The sequence below is a fragment of the Cavia porcellus genome, unplaced genomic scaffold (genome assembly GCF_034190915.1).
Source record: "Cavia porcellus strain 051 isolate PalLab524CR breed Dunkin Hartley unplaced genomic scaffold, mCavPor4.1 scaffold_20, whole genome shotgun sequence".
Classification (NCBI taxonomy): domain Eukaryota; kingdom Metazoa; phylum Chordata; class Mammalia; order Rodentia; family Caviidae; genus Cavia; species Cavia porcellus.
Genome location: NW_026947503.1, coordinates 6,003,195 through 6,021,949, shown reverse-complemented (window position 1 = coordinate 6,021,949; position 18,755 = coordinate 6,003,195). Strand labels below are relative to the sequence as shown.

At 45.7% G+C, this 18,755-nt stretch overlaps 1 protein-coding gene and 1 long non-coding RNA gene across 5 annotated transcripts in view; one reads left to right on the top strand and one right to left on the bottom strand.

The window, feature by feature from the left end:
* Znf407 (zinc finger protein 407) overlaps positions 1 to 9,258 on the top strand; it is a 448,808-nt gene extending 439,550 nt beyond the window's left edge. For 3 of the 4 annotated variants that reach the window (XM_063231437.1, XM_063231439.1, XM_063231438.1), the window contains one exon: positions 6,822 to 9,258. In XM_063231437.1, the coding sequence (XP_063087507.1) occupies positions 6,822 to 8,161 (1,340 nt within the window). In that variant the 3' untranslated portion in view covers positions 8,162 to 9,258. The remainder of the gene's footprint in view (positions 1 to 6,821) is intronic. The other variant, XM_063231440.1, reaches the window with a different exon arrangement.
* LOC134471760 (uncharacterized) overlaps positions 1 to 14,895 on the bottom strand; it is a 111,389-nt gene extending 96,494 nt beyond the window's left edge. Inside the window, exon 1 of the long non-coding RNA XR_010041360.1 lies at positions 11,868 to 14,895. This is a non-coding gene — a long non-coding RNA (uncharacterized LOC134471760). The remainder of the gene's footprint in view (positions 1 to 11,867) is intronic.
* Positions 14,896 to 18,755: the final 3,860 nt, after the last annotated feature.

The following is an 18,755-nucleotide window of genomic DNA, read 5'->3' as shown; positions in this document are numbered from 1 at the left end:
CATAAGATATTAGCGCAGGCTCTCGCAGGCGTCAGGCATTTCACCCCACGACATATCTTTTTAATGCCATCTTTATCTGCTACGCGATGCATGAAATCTACTTTCAGTTTTAGAACTGCCAACAACCTTTGACCCCTTTAGTGCAGACACAATGTGACCTTTCTGTTGTCATCAGCTTTCATTCTCCTGAAAATTCTATGAATTTTTATTACAAGTTTTTTTTTTAAACCAAGCTGAGTCTTCCACAAATTACTTGCTACAGATGAGATGAAGTTGTTGAAGTGGTGTTAGATAAGTTTTACAGCCAGCATGTGTGCTGCTGAGGAGCCCAAGCTTGTGTCCTACAATGTCATACACCAGTAACTGCTGAGCCTACTATTGGATAAATACATCATTTTATGGAACATTGATTGTTCTATAAACCCAATGGAGTATTATGCTCTATGATCAAACCATTTAGATTGTGTGTAGAGCACAGAAAATGCCATATTCAGGATGGTACTAAAAGTGCCATTTGTGTATTTTATGGATGTCATTACAGGGGAAACTTCTCTCTGTAGGCCCTGTTTACTGCAAAATTTTTAGTCTGTAATGACATTTTTCATTCACAATGTATGCCTTCAAGAGAGGGGGCCCTTGTTTTATTTGTTTCATTCGACTTTACTGCACAAATTCTGTACATTTTAATTAAATGTAAGCTTAACAAAAGCATAAGGTATTTATTCTGTGGGAAAAAATGATGACAGTAAGGAAAGAATAACATGCCACAAAAGGAGGGAGTCAGGTGCTCAGCTTTCCTGAAGCACAGCAGGATGGAGAGGGGCATAACACAGTTTTGGGGCGTCCCCCACCCCTCCACATCTTGCTACCCGTCCTGCAGGGCGGAGCTGTGTTTTCCACTCCTGGGGCTGTTCAGTAACAGAAGGGGCTACAGCTTCATCGTGCCATTCTGGAAAAGTGAATTAATTCTAAATCACTTCCCTGAAAATAGATCCTCAAATGCCCCAGCGAACCTTTTTATTTCAGCTGAGTTGTAAATGTTCAATGCATGTAGCAATGAGAAGGGAGGATAATATCTTTGCACTATGGAAGCAAATGAGCAATAAACCAGGATTTCATAAATAGGCACAAGGTTACATTTAACTGCATTTATACTTTTTGTACAAGACTATGTACTGCCCCATTAGAAACATCCAAAAAGGACTGAATTTAGGCATGCTATTTGATTAGTTGCTATTATTATATTGAAATCTGACAATTTCTTTTAAAAACATAGAGCTTAGTACAAATATTATGTTGGGCATCCATGGTCTATTAAAGATCTGTGTACTTTAGGAACTGTTACTGTGACTAAGCCTCTAAGGATAAAACCTGTACAGTAGTTCTGTTTTCTAGAGGCTGCATTTGTTTGGCCATTTGCATTGGTGAGCTTTACAGTTCATGTTTACTGGAAAGAGTTCAAAAACTGAAGTTGCTGTGGCTAGTAAATTCTTGATCATAGCTCAGGTGGAATTTAAAGTTACTGTGGAGATTCACATTCGTTTAAATGACACTTGAACTTCTACATAGCTCCACATTAATTCATTGTGGTTGAAATGGAAGAATCTTCGGTGGGTGAATCTTTTTCAATCTGATTGAGGCTGTTACATTTTATAGGTGCTATTTTTCAGAGCAGTAGTGACAGCACTTGAAATTATTAAATTGCTGAATCAAAAGATGGACCTGCACTCACATTTCTGGGCTGACGGACCAGCCGGGCCTGTGCTGCGGGAGGCTAAGACAGCGGTGTGGTTAAGCTGCATTACAGCCCCTCCTGGCAGCAGTATTTACCCAGGAAGTTTACTTTACGGTCTAGAAGTGGCTTAACCCACTCTGCATTCAAATAAATTCAGTGCGTAGTTCAGAATAGTGTAATTATCAATACAGTGAGGGATTCAAAGGGTCATTCTGCACTTAAGGCATTTTCCACCCCGTTGCCCAATCTAAGCACAATTGCTTAGACTTCAGCATATAGTTTCTTTAGGCAATGGCCTGGGAATAGGATGTTTGCTCCTTTTTTCCCCAACTGTGTAATTTTTCCTGATTTTTAATGTAATGACAGTATATCCTTTTCTGTGATTAATGATGATTTTTTGAATTAATGATTCAAAGACTACCTTCTTTTTGTATCCTTTCCCCTTTCCCGCCCAATTCTGAATTAAACTAAGAATGACCTTGAAATTAGAGAAAGAACAGAAGCAAATTAAGTTCAGAGCTTAAAGAAAGCAAGTGGAATATTGTATCCTAGGAAGAAAAGTAAGGCCCAGGGGAAAGTTTGCACACATATCACGGGGAGAACTCATCAGCACAGTAAACAAAGAGCTAGAGGTCCCAGTGGGTAGCAGACTGATCAGACATTGACCACACCAGGCCTCTTCCAAACTGGGGTATAAATGAAGTGGCATTGTGACCGCTGTGTAGGATTTCACTGATGTCAGGCCTTCCTTTTGCTTATAGGCCAAGACTTCATGAAGAAGATAAAATTTAAAGAGGATTGAAATATAGACAATAACTCAAGCCTTTCTAGGATCCAAATGCTTTAATGTCACACTTTTCTTCTAGACTCTGGGGCAAGATGCAGGTCCAGGAAAGGTCAATGAAGACCTGTTTCTCCTCTGTAAAGTGGGAGAACAGAGAACGGGAGGCAAAGCTATTCAGAGGCTCAATGTCAGTGAGGCCTTCCAGACTCTCCCTGTGAGACCCAAGGGCATGAGTCCTGCAGTTTCCAGACTTGTGACTCCTGCTCCATGCCCCTTCAACAAGCACTGGCTTCAGCACATCAGCTTACTGGGAGGCTGATGCAGTGGTACCCAGTTAACCTCCATCTTTGCTAAAGGCATACCAGAGAAAAAACAAAGCATACCTAGCTAGGCATTCCTTTTACTGGCTCATGGATGTTCTGGACCCTTCTTCAGTAAGATTAGTTGACATTAGGGTCTGATCGGCTCTTCTCCTTAGCTCACCCCACTGTGCCCCAGCCCAGGTAGACACCTGCCCCTGTGGAGTGAGCGCTTGCTAGGTGAGCACACAAGGAAGGGGACTCAAGGAATGAGTCTAGTCTAGCTGATCCCTCATTCTTTTCTTGACCTAAACTTCCATGGGTCTGTAGCCTTTCTATTATTTACACTGTGAATAGTTCACCAAGAAATAATAACTGTTAATACTTAACAGTTAACTAGTACCTTTGAATCCAGTACCACTGTCCTGGAGTTTGGGCAGGAGGCTGGCTGTCCTCTTGGTCAATATTATTAGCAGCTTCAGCCATCTCAGCCTGAGATGTTGTACCTACTAGAAGACAGACCTTACTGACTGGGGAAAGAAATGCTTTCTTGCCAAACTCTATTGTGGTAAGCAAAATTGTCTCTAAAGGATGCCAGTAACAAATAATCTTTTTTTTGAATTTTATTTAAAAGGAAAAAGAGAAAAAACAAAACAAAACAAAGTGCTATAAGGGTACAAGTAATACAGAACTACAAAAAAAAAACACAGTAAGAAATCACGTTAATAGATTACACATTATCATCTTAGAGATAGTTGCTAAAGTCACAGTATCAAAGCATACAAAGTGGACATTAAAACAGCAAGACCGCAAACAGTTGTGTTCAATGATCCAACCAAAAACATTAATATGGTCATCTATTTAACACCCCTAAACACACTTGCAGTTGTGTCCTTTAGAGCACTTTTTTACAACACAATTTACACATTTTGGGTTTTATTACTCCTTAGTTCTTATTACTTTGGAGGGGGGAAATAAAGTCAAATATGGCAAAACAAAGCTGTCAGTCAAAACCAAGGACAGACATAGCACATGATGTAAAAACATGTCTCTTGCTTCCTTAAAAAGAATTGTCTATCTCATTAGGTATTATAAAGTTGAACAAAACAGTAGAGAACAAGACCAATAAAACCTAAACCTTGTAAACATTACAGGACTTCCAAAGAAGATAATAGTCAAACCAGAATGGGCATCATAGTGAATCTTACTGCCTTCAAAGTAGTTGCCTATACCCTCAAACTTGATACTATCATATAGAACGGAACAGAGTCCAATCAGGCAAAACAAGATAGTGGGAGTATTACAGGACTTCAAATCAAGTTAATAGGAAATCAAGAAAGTTACTATAATATATCCTGCTAGTTTTTTTTATTTTTCCCCTTAATTAAAAAAAATCATAAAAAATAACTAATTTTTTTAATGAATAAGGGAGAGATTGAGATAAAGGAGGGCATAACAACATAACAATACAGGTCAAAGCATGACAGTTTCAGCAACCTAGTGCTTCACCACCAAATAACCCAACTTAATAGTAGTTACCATAGTGTCTTTTTCCTTTAAATATTTGAATATAACTTCGTATACTATAGCTTCAAATATATCACGTCAGTGTAAAACCATTCAAGTGGATGAAAGCATTGTAGGGTATTTAGAACCAGCTAACAGAACAATGGTTTCTATATTATCTCTTTGCCTATAACAATTTTTGTTTATACTATCACATATAATAAAATCCAGCAAGATTCATCATGATAAAACCAACGGAGACAGAAGAGCCATAGTTTAGGGGGCTTCAAAACAAGATGATAGTAAATCAGCACTAGCTATTATGATGACTTAACAAATAATCTTTAACAATTTTTAATTCTTTTTCCTTCCTTTGATAATGATAGAAATGTGCTGTTAAAAAAACTGACCCATATTAAAAGAGTTGGAAATATCTCAAAAATTCAGTTGCTATTGTTATATAGAGTTTTGAATATAGATCATTTATAGATCATTTTTATTTTGGAGGGAAGGAAATGATATAAAATACTGATAGAAAAGTTAGGATTAAGAGAAGAAAATGGGAGCTGTGATTAAAGACTCAGTCTTTTTTTTTAAATGAAAATTAATTTCCCAATTCCCAGTCATATCTTATCCTGTTGGATACAGAGCAGTTCAGATGACATAGCAGAGGTGTGCAAGCAGGTCCTCACCGCTGACTTGCCAACCCACATGTCTCTCTGGCCTCCCTCCCCTCACCCCTTTGCTGCTGCCAAATTTCTTCCCCCAATTCAGATGGCAACTGAAGTCTTGGCCCACCTTTGCACAGAAGGCTTAGAACTTTCTCCTATGTCAGCCTAGCCTTTTGAGATCCCCTGCTTTCCTGAGAATGGGCAGTTCCCCCAACTTGTGGTGTCCAACTTATGTACGGTAATTTGGGAAGGACATGATATGACTGATGACAGCCAAGTAGGGGGCTACACTCCCTTTCCTTGCCTAGCTGACCCCAGGCCATAGGATTCCCTTGCTCCCCTCCTTCCTCCCGTCTCCCCTTCCTCTCTGAGTTAGAAAGCAGCTTAGTCATCCCTAATTTCCTCTGTCCATGTCCCAAGGGTCTTATTGTACCATTTTCTAAAGAGTCATAGAGCCAGGTGTGGTGGACCACACCTGTAATCCTAGCACTTGAGAGACTGAGGTGGGATGATCATTGCAAGTTCAGCCTAGGCTACATATTGAGTTCAAGGCTACATATTGAACTACATGGCAAGACCCTGTCTCTAAAACTTCATGGAAAAAATAGAGTCACAGTGTTTTCACTAAAGGGGATTTGGGGCAGACACGAAAGATTTTAAGTTTTGCACCTTTCTTCTGTTAGAGTTACAATTTCTATGCTTAAAAACATTCCACAGATTTCTTTTCTCTGCAGCCCAAAGCCAGACACTTTATCCCACAATGTGCAAAGCCTTGAACAGCCTGACCTGAGATAATTGCCCAATCTCCTAAAAGCCTGAACTCTTAGGTGGTCACTGACCACTGCAGAGGACACCCGGGGCCACAGATCTCCTTGCCTCTCCACCTGTCTAGGAGGTTCCCACCTCCCAGCCCTTTGTGCATGACTCAAGCCATTCAGGATTGAATATTCTTTCTTTGATCATTTTCTGAATGCCCTGTCCCACAGCCTAAGTGTGTGGCCTCTCTGTCTGGGATTACCCTTGACATTTTGGGGCATCTAGTGTGCTAGCCACCAAGTAGACAAGCCTTGCTGAATGTATGCTTCACCCCAGGTGCCCACCTGGACCGAGCATGGACTGGGACAAGCTGAAGCTAACCTCCCAGAGCTCACTGCTCAGGTCTGCATTAACAGAGCCTGCTCCAGTCCTTCACCACCAGGCCCTGCCACTGTGGATATGTGTGTGGGCCCAGCCCACAGGGACTTGTGTGACTGCACCAGACCTGACGTTTCACCTCCGTTCATTCCTGACACATAGTAGACACTGAATAAATATTTGCAACATTAAACTCCTAAAACTGTGTTTATTGACAACAGGTTTTAAAAATTCAATCTGCAAAGCTTTCATTCTTTGTATTGAGTAAACAAATACACTATATGTAATATTCAGACATTAAGAAAAGATTTTCCTTTGGATTAGGGGATCCTACTGCCAGCTGTTTGCTGAACTGTTCCTACCACCTGCTGCTGCATGCACTATTACAGCTGACCACATTCCTCCCCTAGGAACCAGAAAGGCAAACAATCTTGTTAGAGTTCTGTTTGGACAGTTAGCCCAGGAGCCTGGAAAAATGCATCTCAAACATACAGCTATTTGCACTCTCAACCTGTAACATACCTTTAACTGCACACATGCACATGCAGCCCCCATGACACTTCTTGTCTACAGAGCTTGTGATGCTTTTGCATAGTGAGTCACAGCGTTTCTGGTGAGATATCTGCAGCGCTGTCTTTCTTTTAAGCCTCAAAGTCTTTTTCTAGGCTCTAACTGGTCACTGTTTCCCATAGGCATTGTGTCCAAGTCCTACGAGTGCCGTCTGAAGGGACAAGGAGCCACCTTCGTGGAAACAGACAGCCCATTCACTGCAGCCACACTGGCAGAGGAATCTCCAGTCAAAGAGAAGTCCCTTCGGAACAGTAAAAGGCAGGCTGAGCCCCCTGAGCAGGTCCAGCAGGTCATCATCATCCAGGGGTATGACGGGGAGTTTGCCCTCGATGCCTCTGTGGAAGAAACAGCCGCAGCCACACTGCAGACACTGGCAATGGCTGGCCAGGTGGCCAGAGTGGTACACATCACAGAAGATGGGCAGGTCATCACTACAAGTCAAAATGGGGCTCATGTGGGCAGCGTAATGCCCGGACCTGTTCTCCCTGAGCAGCTGGCAGAGGGAACCACCCAGGTGGTCGTCGTTGGAGGTTCCATGGAAGGTCATAATGTGGATGAGTCCTTTGATCCTCGTGGCTCTGTGATACAGCAGGTGACCAAACAGGAGGTTTTAAGTCTCTCTGAGGGTGGAGTTCCTCCATCAGATGCCTCTTCAGCCTTAGATGCATTGCTTTGTGCTGTCACTGAGTTGGGGGAAGCAGAAGGTAGGGTTGGGCATGAGGAAAAGGGCAGGCCTGACCACAAGGACATGCTGATCCAGCTGCCCACTCAGGAGGCGTTGCACACAACTCCTGACCCCGAAGCCCCAGAAATCCAGATGTTTCAAGATGCTCAGGAGAGTCCAGCAGCTGTGGAGGTGCTGACCCAAGTGGTCAGGCCCTCAACTATCATCACATCTCAAGAGCGGGCTCAGGTAGCCTTCAAGAAGATGGTCCAAGGAGTCCTCCAGTTTGCTGTGTGTGACACTGCCACAACTGGTCAGTTGCTTAAGGATGGCGTCACCCAAGTCATCTTGAATGAAGAGGGCACTGTCCACATGGTGGCTGGGGAGGCCTCCCAGTTCATTATGCAGGAGGCTGAGGCCCACAGCCTGCGGGTGCCAGCTGAGCACATGGACCTGGTAGAGTCTGAGGGGGAGATCTCACAGATCATTGTGACAGAGGAGCTGGTCCAGGCCATGGTTCGGGAGTCCAGTAGCAGCTTCCCAGAGGGTACAACTCACTACATTGTGACAGAATTGCCCCCAGGGGTGCAGGATGAGGCTGGTGTGTACTCTCACACTGTGATAGAGACCACCGACTCTGAGGAGATCCTGCGAGCTGGGACTGCACTCAGCTCTGAGGCTGTGGCCACAAATGGCACAGAACAGTTAACAAGCATGGTCATTTATACCCAGGAAGGCACCCCAGCAGCAACAGTGATTCAGAGCCAAAGAGAAAGTAATGAGCTTCTAGAAGCATGAGGCATATCCTCAGTGCTGGGCATAGGGCAGGTGTGCAAAGATGCCTGCTGAGCTGGCAAGTGTTCCATGAGCTTTGTAAGCCTTCCACATGGAAAGGACATATGCTCTTCTGGTTAAGATAACATCAGCCACCAAAAAGACATGGAAAGCCTAGAGCCGGGCTGGCCAAGGAAGAGTCAGGGTCCTCTGAGAAGGCCAAGGCAGGCAGGCCCTGTGCAGTGGAGCCTGTCACTGTTTGGTCCCTTTGCTCATGGCCTTCCCGCTGTTCCACCATTGCACTGAGGAGAAGCAATTCTCCATGGCTTTTTCCTATAAATATTGGCCCATGTCAGTCATCAAAAGATGGTGCCCTGTGGTGGGAATGTTTGCTGTGTCCTCAGCCTCTCAGCTCCAGCTGCCCGGCCTGCAACTCTCCTGACATTTCCTTGTGTTTGGTCACAGATCGCAGCCATTGTGACTGCATCCTGAAGCAGGCTGCCCCATTCTTTTCTTTTCTTTCTTTCTTTTTTTTAAATTTTAGGATAATGACATCACCAGACCAAAGGAAGCCTATTAGTTTGTTTCATGTATAAATTTCCTCTTTTCAAACATTTTAGGTATCCCCATTGCACTAGTCACATACTATGTTAAAGAAATCTTAACTACACCTTGAGCAAGCCTTGAAGTTTGTATTCAGTTAAACTGTAACTTGATGAAAACAGCTGATGCTTTTAATTTTGACTTAGTTTCATAGCCAAAGTCTACACATGAAATGTACACTCTGGAAAATATTGGTTATATCAATATTTTGCTTTTTATAATGTTCATATTGATATCATTTTTGTAGATTTATTTGTAATTACGTCAGTTTGCAAAGGCTGACATTGATCATTAACAAACAGAAACTGAGACCCTGCAACCTCACCTTGCCCAGCATTGCCTGAGTTGTACATTAACTCCACGGTTGGATGCAAGTTTATGTTTCAGTAATTTGTTTCTTGATGCTATTGATCTTATTTCTTTTCCAAAATTGTAAAATAATCTCCTCTCTCAAAGGCAAAAGTTGCTTCTGTTCTGTTTTGTTTTCTTCAAAATAAAATTATAGCATTAAAACAAAATGACCGTGTGTCTCAGAGCAGCCAGTGCACAACAGTGAGGACTTCCGAGCAACTCCCCTGCCTGGATGAGTGCTCCTCTCTGGCTCCTCTGCTGTCTGTCAGGGGTCTCCCACAGCCCCTGCTATTGTATGAATGTTTCGCTACTGGCCCAGGCACATTATGGCAACAGTAACATACTCTATCTTGGTTAGAACCTAGAAAATGTGGAGAGCAGACATGAGAGGAAGCTGGATCCTTTAGTATCTCTTCCTGAGGGCGAGGGGTGCAGCTCAGAGATAACTGCTTGCCTGCCTGTTACAGCCATGGGTTTCCTTCCTAGCCTGGGGGGAAGGGGGGATTCCTCCCCGGGGCAGCAGGGGAAAGGAACTGGCCTTTCAGTTAGTGCCTGCCTTTCTCTCTTTGCTGAGTTCATCTGTTTCTAGAGCCATCTCGCTATCTGCTGCCACCCCTCCAAAATTATAAGAAGGAAAACTTCAGATTTGACGTGAGATTCATAATTAGCTGAGTGTGACTAGCTCGTGTTTCCTAAAACTGGCAGGGCTATTCAGCCCTTCTTAAACAGTCTTCAGCAAACAGTGACAGGATCAACGCCCGTTTGTTATCAGGATAGAGGTGACCTTTACAAAGTGATGGCCCTCTCCAAGCCTCTCATACATGTTTAAAAAAAAAAGTGGGGGGAGTGCTTTTCTGTGGAAATATTTCTTGATCGTTTCTCCCGTTAGCATCAGCCCGGTGGCTTCAATGCTAATTCCTAACTGTGCTTAGTCCTGTATGGCTAACCTTTCCGCTGCAGGCCAGGGTGTTGACACTGACATGCTGCAGTTTACCGTTTGTGATTTATTTAGGATAAATATGTCTCGGGTGGCATTTAATCCTTCATAAAACCAGTGTAGCCTGCAGTGTCAAACCAGCAATCACGTTGTATGCACAATAAAAGAGCAGGCCTTTGCATAAAAAAATATTGTCTAGAAGGTGTTTCTAGGCACAGAAGGATTGTGAAGGCTGCACCAAGCTTTGTGTCCTGTAAGTACCTATAGAGCTAGGTTAATGTTACCTCTCTTTTCTCTCTCATTACACAACTGTTGGAATGTAAGGGAGTTTAAGAAGCACATACACAAATGTGTACCTCGGAATAATGAGGCATGGCAGAGCTTGCGAGCAGGGGACATTTATTGCAGTATGGACTGTCTACAAAGACAGTGCAGTAAACTTACAGCTTTCCTTGAAGTTTTTGCTAGAGAATGCAGCAGAACTTTAAAGAAGTAAAAAGCAAAGCTGATGAAGTATTTACTTGGAGATTATAATCCAAAAAGATCACATTTATATTAAGCTATGGCCAATTAACTCTTCAAGCCCCAAAAACATCCAGCATCGAAGGAAGAAAGATTTTTCAAGTCAGCATATAGAAGTAGTTTGCATTTCAATGTCCATGGTTGAAAATGGAGTAATTTTTGCTGTTGGTGATGGGCAGAGTGAGATAGCCATTTCTGGCTGAAGCAAATACTAGCAAGGTAAAGTCGCTTTGGTGCAGTGCTGTAACTCAAACAGGCGTCTGTCAGGAAGCCCCAGCTGCCCTGGGGAGTTGCCGTGGAGGGAGAAAGGTACTTACGGACATTTCCCACCACAAACCAAACAAACCATCACCCAGTAAGTACAGAGAGTACTTCTTTTGTTTCTTGATGTGCTTCGAAGAACCATGTAAAAGTGCTGATTGTATACAGGTGGCACTGGAACTCCAATTCAGCAGCCCAGTCCAGAAACGTGAGTTTACAGAGTGTCAAAAGACAGCCAGACCTGGACAGTACTTACAGCAGAAAAAGAAAATTTTATTCAGGACAATAGGAGAAAAAAAGCTTCAGAATAGACACAGGCTCAATTCTGAAGATAGAAAAAGTGGGCATTTACAGCCAAGGAGGAAGCTGAGATGGGCACTGCTAGATGGAAGACAGAAATACTAAGAAACATCAGGGCTGTTTCTGCCAACCCGACCTAACAGGACTCTTGCTGAAGGCAGGTGAGGGTGGTCAAACATCTGGAATGATGGAGGAGGATGTGGAACCTAATTATATTCCCAAGGTGATCAGATACCAACCTGACTTGGCTCGAAGGAGATTTATAAGGAAGTACCCAAAAGAGTCTAGAAGAGATGGTACACACTAAAGTGTAGTCATACAAAGAAACTTTGCAGTCCTAGAAGGTGGAGCCACAGCGGATCTTTGCTCCATCACCTGCTAGAACACAGCCAAGACTCCCGAGGCCCAAGCAGCTCTAGTCCACCACTCTTGCTTTGAGGAGCAAGAGCCCCACTTCCAATAAGCACAGCTTCCAGGAGATTCTAGGATTCTAGAATCTAGATTCACACAACGGCACCAACAGCATCTCTGCTTCCCAGTCCCCTCACACTTCCGTTTTCCTGAGCCCAGAAATGAGGTAATGGCTTACGCAGAAAATTGGAGAGCCAGCTTAGAATTCTAACCTGAAGTTGGTTCCAGGAAGAGAACTAGGGAACAAGAAAAGCCATTCATTTAGCAAACTGAGAAAAGAGCCATAAGTTGTCAATTTTTTACTATTTGATATTAGCCCATAATTTAAGCGTGCACACAACTCACTTAAGCAGCCTCCTCCTGTTCCATTGGTTGGAGAATACAATTCGTTTTCTCCTCCTCTAGGGTGATATCATTTTACATGAAGAAAAAAGTTAGCTCTGGTGGCAGTTATACGTTTCGGAAGCACCTTCTAATCAGGGATTGGTGATTCATTATTAGCTTCAGCGGGCGATCCATCTGACATGTAAGGGGAAAAAATTAGCAGCTGTCACGGCATGATGAGTTAATTTCCTGATGGGCCTGACACTGAAAAGCCATTTGGAGACATGGCGGTGGCTGACAAGAAAACCTGGCGCTGCTTTATAATTGGAGATAAAGAAAGGGCAGAAAACCAGGCTGTGGGAGGGCCGGTGGCTCTGCAAGTTGCAGGGGCTGTTTGTGTCTGTCCCAGGTTTCGGAATGAGGCCATACCACCTGTGCATGTTGGCCGTGGTAGCGTGGCCAGCCCGCCTCACTGCTGTGCCCCAGGACAGTGGAGGGAGGGACAACGGCTCCCTCTGCTTCTTCCCCATGGGATCCAAGAGTGACATGGTGCCTGTTATCCTCACAGAAGAGGTAGAGTGTGAGGTTCTCCTGTGGATCGTCCCTGGGGCAGTTTTCACAATTGGAGCTCAGGATTTCAGTTGTGAAATAAATCTTCATCCCCCATGAAAAATAACCACATGAAATAAATATGAAAACTCAGAGTGGGGAGGAGAAAGTGCTAAGCACTGAAAATGGGCAGGAAAGGCAACATAGACATGAGCCCCACCATGACCTGCCCTTCACCAGGTGTCCATTCCCAGCCCAAATCCTAAAGATGAAAATTAGACCAGAATATAAAACTGACTGTAAGTACTGCCGGGCTGGCCTTGCATGGTGTCCACTGGCAAGCGGCTATTTAGCCACGAGTTACTCAGAGGATTCTAGAATCAGGAGCAGGACCTGGCCTTGAACCTCCCAGCGGTTACAATTTGTAAAAGCAAAGCAGCCCTGTCCGTTGCTCCCCGGGGACAGATCACTTCACTGCTATTGTCTTTCCTGGGCTCTGGGTCTATGAAATCCAGGAAATGGAAGCCTCTTCCTCCCAAAGTTCCTTGAGCCCCAACCCAGGGAAAATTCTGGTTTCTCTCCCCTGGCTGGAAGCAAGGTATAAGAAAGAGACAGAGGCAGAATGACATGTGCCAGCACGTGGTCACAAGGGCATTACCAGAATTAGGTAAATCCACCCTAAATCACTCAGGCAAAGGACTTTCTCTAAGGCCTTGCATTTGCAATACCTTTTAATAAATTCTTTTAAAATGACCTGATTTCAACATGGCTTTCAGCATCATAAAAAGACAATTTATAACCTGGATAAACAAATATATGGACCAGTCCTCTGTCAGTGCCATTCTCAGTGCACTCCAGTTTCTCATGTTACTCTTCAAATAATTCTTTCAGTAAAGGAATAAAATCCAACATGAACTAAAGGCTTGATTTTTAATTTTCAAACTAGGCTCTAGGTTGAGATGAGGAGTATTTGAAGGCTTCTTTGGGGCCCTCGTGCCACAACCAGCAGCTTCACAGAGCAGGCAGGGCACCCTCACATCTAAGGTGTGGGCTCCCAGAGCAGGTGACTTTGGCTCAGGCCACTGCTGCTCCCTGCAGCCCTTCTGAGTGGCCCCATGATCCAGGAGGAAACTCCACCCCTGACTCAGAACTCTGACCTTCCTTCCTGTGCTCCTGCTGCTTTGGAAGATACATGAATGTCAGAGTCACAAGTTTGTGGCCCTTTCGAAACAAACTCATAGCTAAGCACAGGGTTGATTTTTCAGAGATGCTGGAGGATTCCAGTGCTGGGGAGACATTTGTGAGATCCAGTAGACAGAGTATGAGTTCCAGCAGATAGGCCTGCAGGTACCCTCCCTTGGAAACCATTTCTAAGCCACCAGAGCCAAGGGTCCTCACCAGGCTATGTCCCTTCCCCACCCTTGCATCGCACAGAGCCCAGCGAGCTCAGATCCTTGCAGGCAGAGCCCTGCACTTTTGCCTTTGCATTTTGGCCTCCACCCCCACTTGGCACTATGCTCTGTCTCAAGGGAATGCTGAGTACACTGTGTCAGCTTCCCATCGCCATAGCAAAAGACCCGAGGATAACAATGGAAGTGAGGAAAGGTTTACTTTGGCCCACAGTTTTTAGAGATTCAGTCAGGGGCAGCTAGTTCTTTTGTCTTCAGTCTACTGTGTGGTAGGAAACTATGCAGAAGGGCATGGCAGAACACATTTGCTCACCTCATGGCAGCCAGAAAGGTCGGGAGAGAAGAATGGGCAAGGGGTACAGCACACCCTTCAGAAACATGGCCCAAGTGAACTATGTTTCCAACAAGGCCCCACCTCCTGAAGTCTGCACCATCTCCCAGTATCCCAGTAAATTACGGACCTATCACTGGATCACTCCATTCATGAGGTTGAGGCCCTGAAACCTATCACTTCCCAGAACTATTCCTACTGCATTAGGAGCCAAGCATTCCACGCCAGCATTGCCCGCTGGGGGGACGTGCAGACCGCAGTGCTAACATACGTACATCCTCGACTCCTCATCTGTTGTTCGTAGTTTACTTATTTGTCTTTCTGTTTTTTCAGCTCCGACTCTGTCAGGTCAGACTTTGGCAGGAATTGAATCAAATGAATACATCATGAGCATTCAGTCCATTGGTCAAACTGGTTCAGTCATGTTCCAGAACCATCCTTGATGAAGAAAATTTTGAGACCAAACCTCATGACAAACACCACATCCAGTTCACAGGTAGCCTGTCAAACCCAGAGAGGCACATAGAGCTTCTTAATAGCAATTGCAGATAGAAGAGGATTTTCTCCACATTTATAATTATCATAATCTTGAGGGAAGCACCAAAGTTCGTGCCTGTGGCGCTGGCTAAATATGTTCTGTTCCTATTAAAATTTTTATTTGTTTATGTCCTGATTTCTTTCTAGCCCTGAGGTTTTGGGCCAATGCTATTTATTCCACACACTATTACCACCTTGACATGCTGCAAGAATAAACCTGGTATTTTGGGTAGTCTTGAATAATTGTGATTTGCTGTTCTGGTTAAAGATCTTTGACCCTGGGCAGGAAATGACAAAAGAGAACCAAGTGATCCAGGAATGCCAAGTGCCACTGGGCTGAAAGTCTTGCTCAAATGCCCAGTGGCATCTCTCAACTATCCTATGGTGGAACCGCTCTATCAGAGACTAGCAAGAAGCTTGAAAGGGGAGAGTGAAGCAGCCCATGTGATTCAAATGCACCTTTCACATCCATACACCTCTGAACTGGGAAAGCATCAGCAGCACCTAGGGTCTAATGAGCATCATATGTCTTTTGAAGCAAGTCTTAGGGGAAGAAGTAGCAGAGGAATTCCCTAGAAAGGATAAATATTTTGCTTCAGAAAGGCACCGGCACCCCAGAGACAAGCCACAGAGGCCATGCATGGAGTGGAGCTTCCAGTCACTTCCCAAGTCTGAGGAGGGAGATCACAGTGCATCTGGCCCCAGTGCATCTGTGGTGGGGCAGGACATGGGCTTTCTCACTGAACAAGAGAAATAGGACTGTGAACCTATTAAAGTTAAAAGCACAGTCCCAAATGGACAGGTTTGCTTTTGGAGAGAAGATGCTTGCTCTGCAGGTCTGAAAGGTTCATGCAGAGGGGAGGGTAGGATTGAAAAGTATGGCCTTGCCAGGTACCAGCCTGGCCTGCCTGGCCTCTGAGGCCCTTCAGGAGCATGCATTCAGCAGCACTACACAGCAGAGATGCTGGTGTGATCCCACCTGAGGACCATGACTTGAGCTTGGGCCTTAGTGTCAGTGACTGTTAGATAATTTCAAATGAATCCGTGCTCAGTCAGATGAGCCTTTTATGTACCACAAGACTCAACCAGTCTCAGAATCGAAGTGAGGAGTAGCTGGGCCCTGAAGCTGAGACCAGCTCCAAAGCCCTGGAATGGAGGGCACAAATCTAGACAAGGGTTTGCAAATTATCCAAGAACAGCACAAAGAAGATAACATTGTCTGCACTTGGCACTGCCATCCCAAAAGAAATCCCCAAACTAGTCAGAATTAAAGGAAGAGGCTTCTAAGAGGTGCACAGTGAATCGTGGCTACACTGCAGAGGAAAGTCTCCCAGAGCACAGGTTGGACTGCAGCTCTGTGAAGGTGTCCATGATGGTGGAGCCAAATAATGCCAGGCCTGCCCAGGAAGCATGAGAGGACGGAGGAAGGAGGAGGCAGATGTTTGAGCCTGAGCCGGCGTCCCAGGAAGTAGCACAGCCTCTTGCTCTGCTGACCTTGTCACTGCACTGCCTTCAGTCACAAATCCTGCCTTATTCCAGTGTGGGCTGATGAGCTGCCAGTTGTTCCATCTGGCCCATGGCCTGTGCACTGAAAGGGCAAGGGTCCAGCAGCCTGGGTGGAGGCAGCTCCCTCAGGAGAAGAGCAGCAGCTGGGTTTTTGGCATGTGCAAGTCCGGGTGGCCCTGCGGGAGTAGGAGAGAATGGCCAGGTGTCCAGTCTGGGCCTGGGACATACAGAATACAGTGGAGGAGCTAAAACACGCAGCCCAGTTAAGGGGCACTGCTCTGTGCCCAGTCCAGGACATGGCTGGAGTGGCCCCAGATTCAGCCACACACATCTAGTGTCCAGCAACACATCCTCCTGTCTTTATCCACTGGAAACACAAGCAGCTTCCAGGAAGGGAGAAAATTCAGCCCTGAATAGTAAGATTGCCAATATCAGAGCTCAGAGGCAGGTTGGCCCTACCCCATTCAGCCTGCATCCCAGGAAAATAAGTTTCCTGACTGAGGAACCTCACACCCTAGGATAGGGTAACACTAGCCACGTTTCAGACTCAGAGAGGTTTAAGGGATTAATGGAACACATCACAGTGAGGCCAGACCAGCTCAAGCCCAGGCTTTGCTTCACCCCCAGCAGGCCATCTACACAGCACGAGGAAGCCAGCCTTGTCTCTGCTCACTGCCTGCCAGAACAGCTTTCTGAGGTCAGTACCAAAGGTGTGTGCCCATTTCCCAGAGAAGGATCCTCAGCCAGGCCCCACACACAGGTCCATAGTACTGTGCCTTTCTGTGCAAAGACCCTCCTGGACGAATCAGGAGACCGACTCATCTACATCAGCCTTTGGACAAGCGGACCGTATGCTTCCTGCCTCTGCTTTCTCCTCCATCTGTGGTGTGTACAGGAATAGCACCTGATCCTCCAGCAGTGGTGTCCACACATGGTGGCCTTACTCTGGGAGTCAGCCACCTGAGGGACAGATTCCATGCCTGCTACAGGTTCGGACAATGTGTTCACTGATGTGTGTTTCTTTCCATTGCGCTGAGTGCCCTGCTGTTTCCGGGACTCTCCATGGACCTTCTGCAGTAGGATGGGGAGGAGCAGGCTAATGTTGTGGACATGCAGGACTCACACTCTCCCTGTCCGGGACTGGAAATGGGGAGGCAGCCGGTCCTGGGCGGGGCAGGGCAGGTCCGGGGCTGAGAGGCCCATCTTTCCTTCTGACCGCCCTGCTGAATGCTGCTGTCTGTCCAGCTGTTCTCTGCAGCTCCCTTTCTATTTCCTCTCCTGGGGCTGTTTGCTCCCACCTATGTTATTGGGGGGGTGGGAGGGGGGAGTGCCCGTGGAACAGTGAGCTCCCTGATGGCTGCGCTCAGCCATCACTAAGGAGATGGGGATTCATTTTCAGGCCCCACCCCTCTGTCTCTGACAGAGGAACAAAGTTCTCCAGGGCCTCAAGCTCTGGTTAGAGGACTTCTCTAGGAAGATGACTTGGTTGCCAGGGCAGTCTGAAGCCCAAGGGAAGGGAAGTGATCTGGGGTCTGAATTTGGCAGCTGCCTGCCCTCTCCTGCCCCTGTGCTGGCTCTGCCTTTGGCGTTCCTGCTTCCACATGATGCAGGAAGCTGGCAACTGCTGCTCCTGCAGTAGGCAAGGCCAAAACAAAGCCAGAGCCAAACTGGAAGTTGCAGAGCTCAGTGGCCTGGAAAATTCTACAGGCCCAAGACTCCCCAATGTGGGCAGTGAGACAGCTCCAAGATGTGGTCAGAGGGCTGTGTGGTCTCCTCGTTTCTCAGGCTCTGATAGTCACTCCCCTTGGAAAAACACAACTACATGTGGCAGCAGCCCACGTGTGATCACAAACACAGAAACAGAACTGCTCAACAGAGATAGAATCAGCCACTATTTTAATGCTTGGGTAAGCCAAAAAGCTCTACAATTAGTAGATGTGAAGGCAAACTCTCTTTTCAAAAAATGGGGGAGAATCCCTACTAGAAAGCACCTCCTTGGATCATTGGCATATCTTGCTTTCTGTCAGGCTGGGTGCAGTGATGATTTTGAGCTCACACCTGAGGGGAACATGGTGTGCAGCTCAGCTACGGCCACTGTGTGCTCAGCCTGGCCTTGGCCTATAGCTTAGAGTCCAGAGGACTGGCCTAGGAAAATCCCACCATGATTTGCAAGTCTGCCCAGGCAGGCCAGCAAGCTGTACCGTGGAGCAGCAGCCAGAAGGCCAGTTACTCTCCGCCCTCAGTGAGTCTGTCACTAAAGTGGCACCAAAGTGACATACACTGCTTGATACACTGACCTGGGAAGGAGGCTATCATTCTTCCATGGAATCTATTCTGGTTTTCTCTTAATAAAAATACTTTTTTTCTTTTACTTCTAATAAAAGTACATGTAATTAGAAGTCCTAGTGTTTTGTTTCTGTACCCAGCGGTCACCTGCCCCCTACTCTGCTGACTGACCCATCCTGATCTCCAGGGCCTCTCTTTCTCTCCCTGATCTTGTTGCTCCTAGATTTTCAGAAGTTTCTCAGGGAGAAGCTGAGTCAGCTTTGCTCAAGCCAGGCAGCTGATACCTCTGTG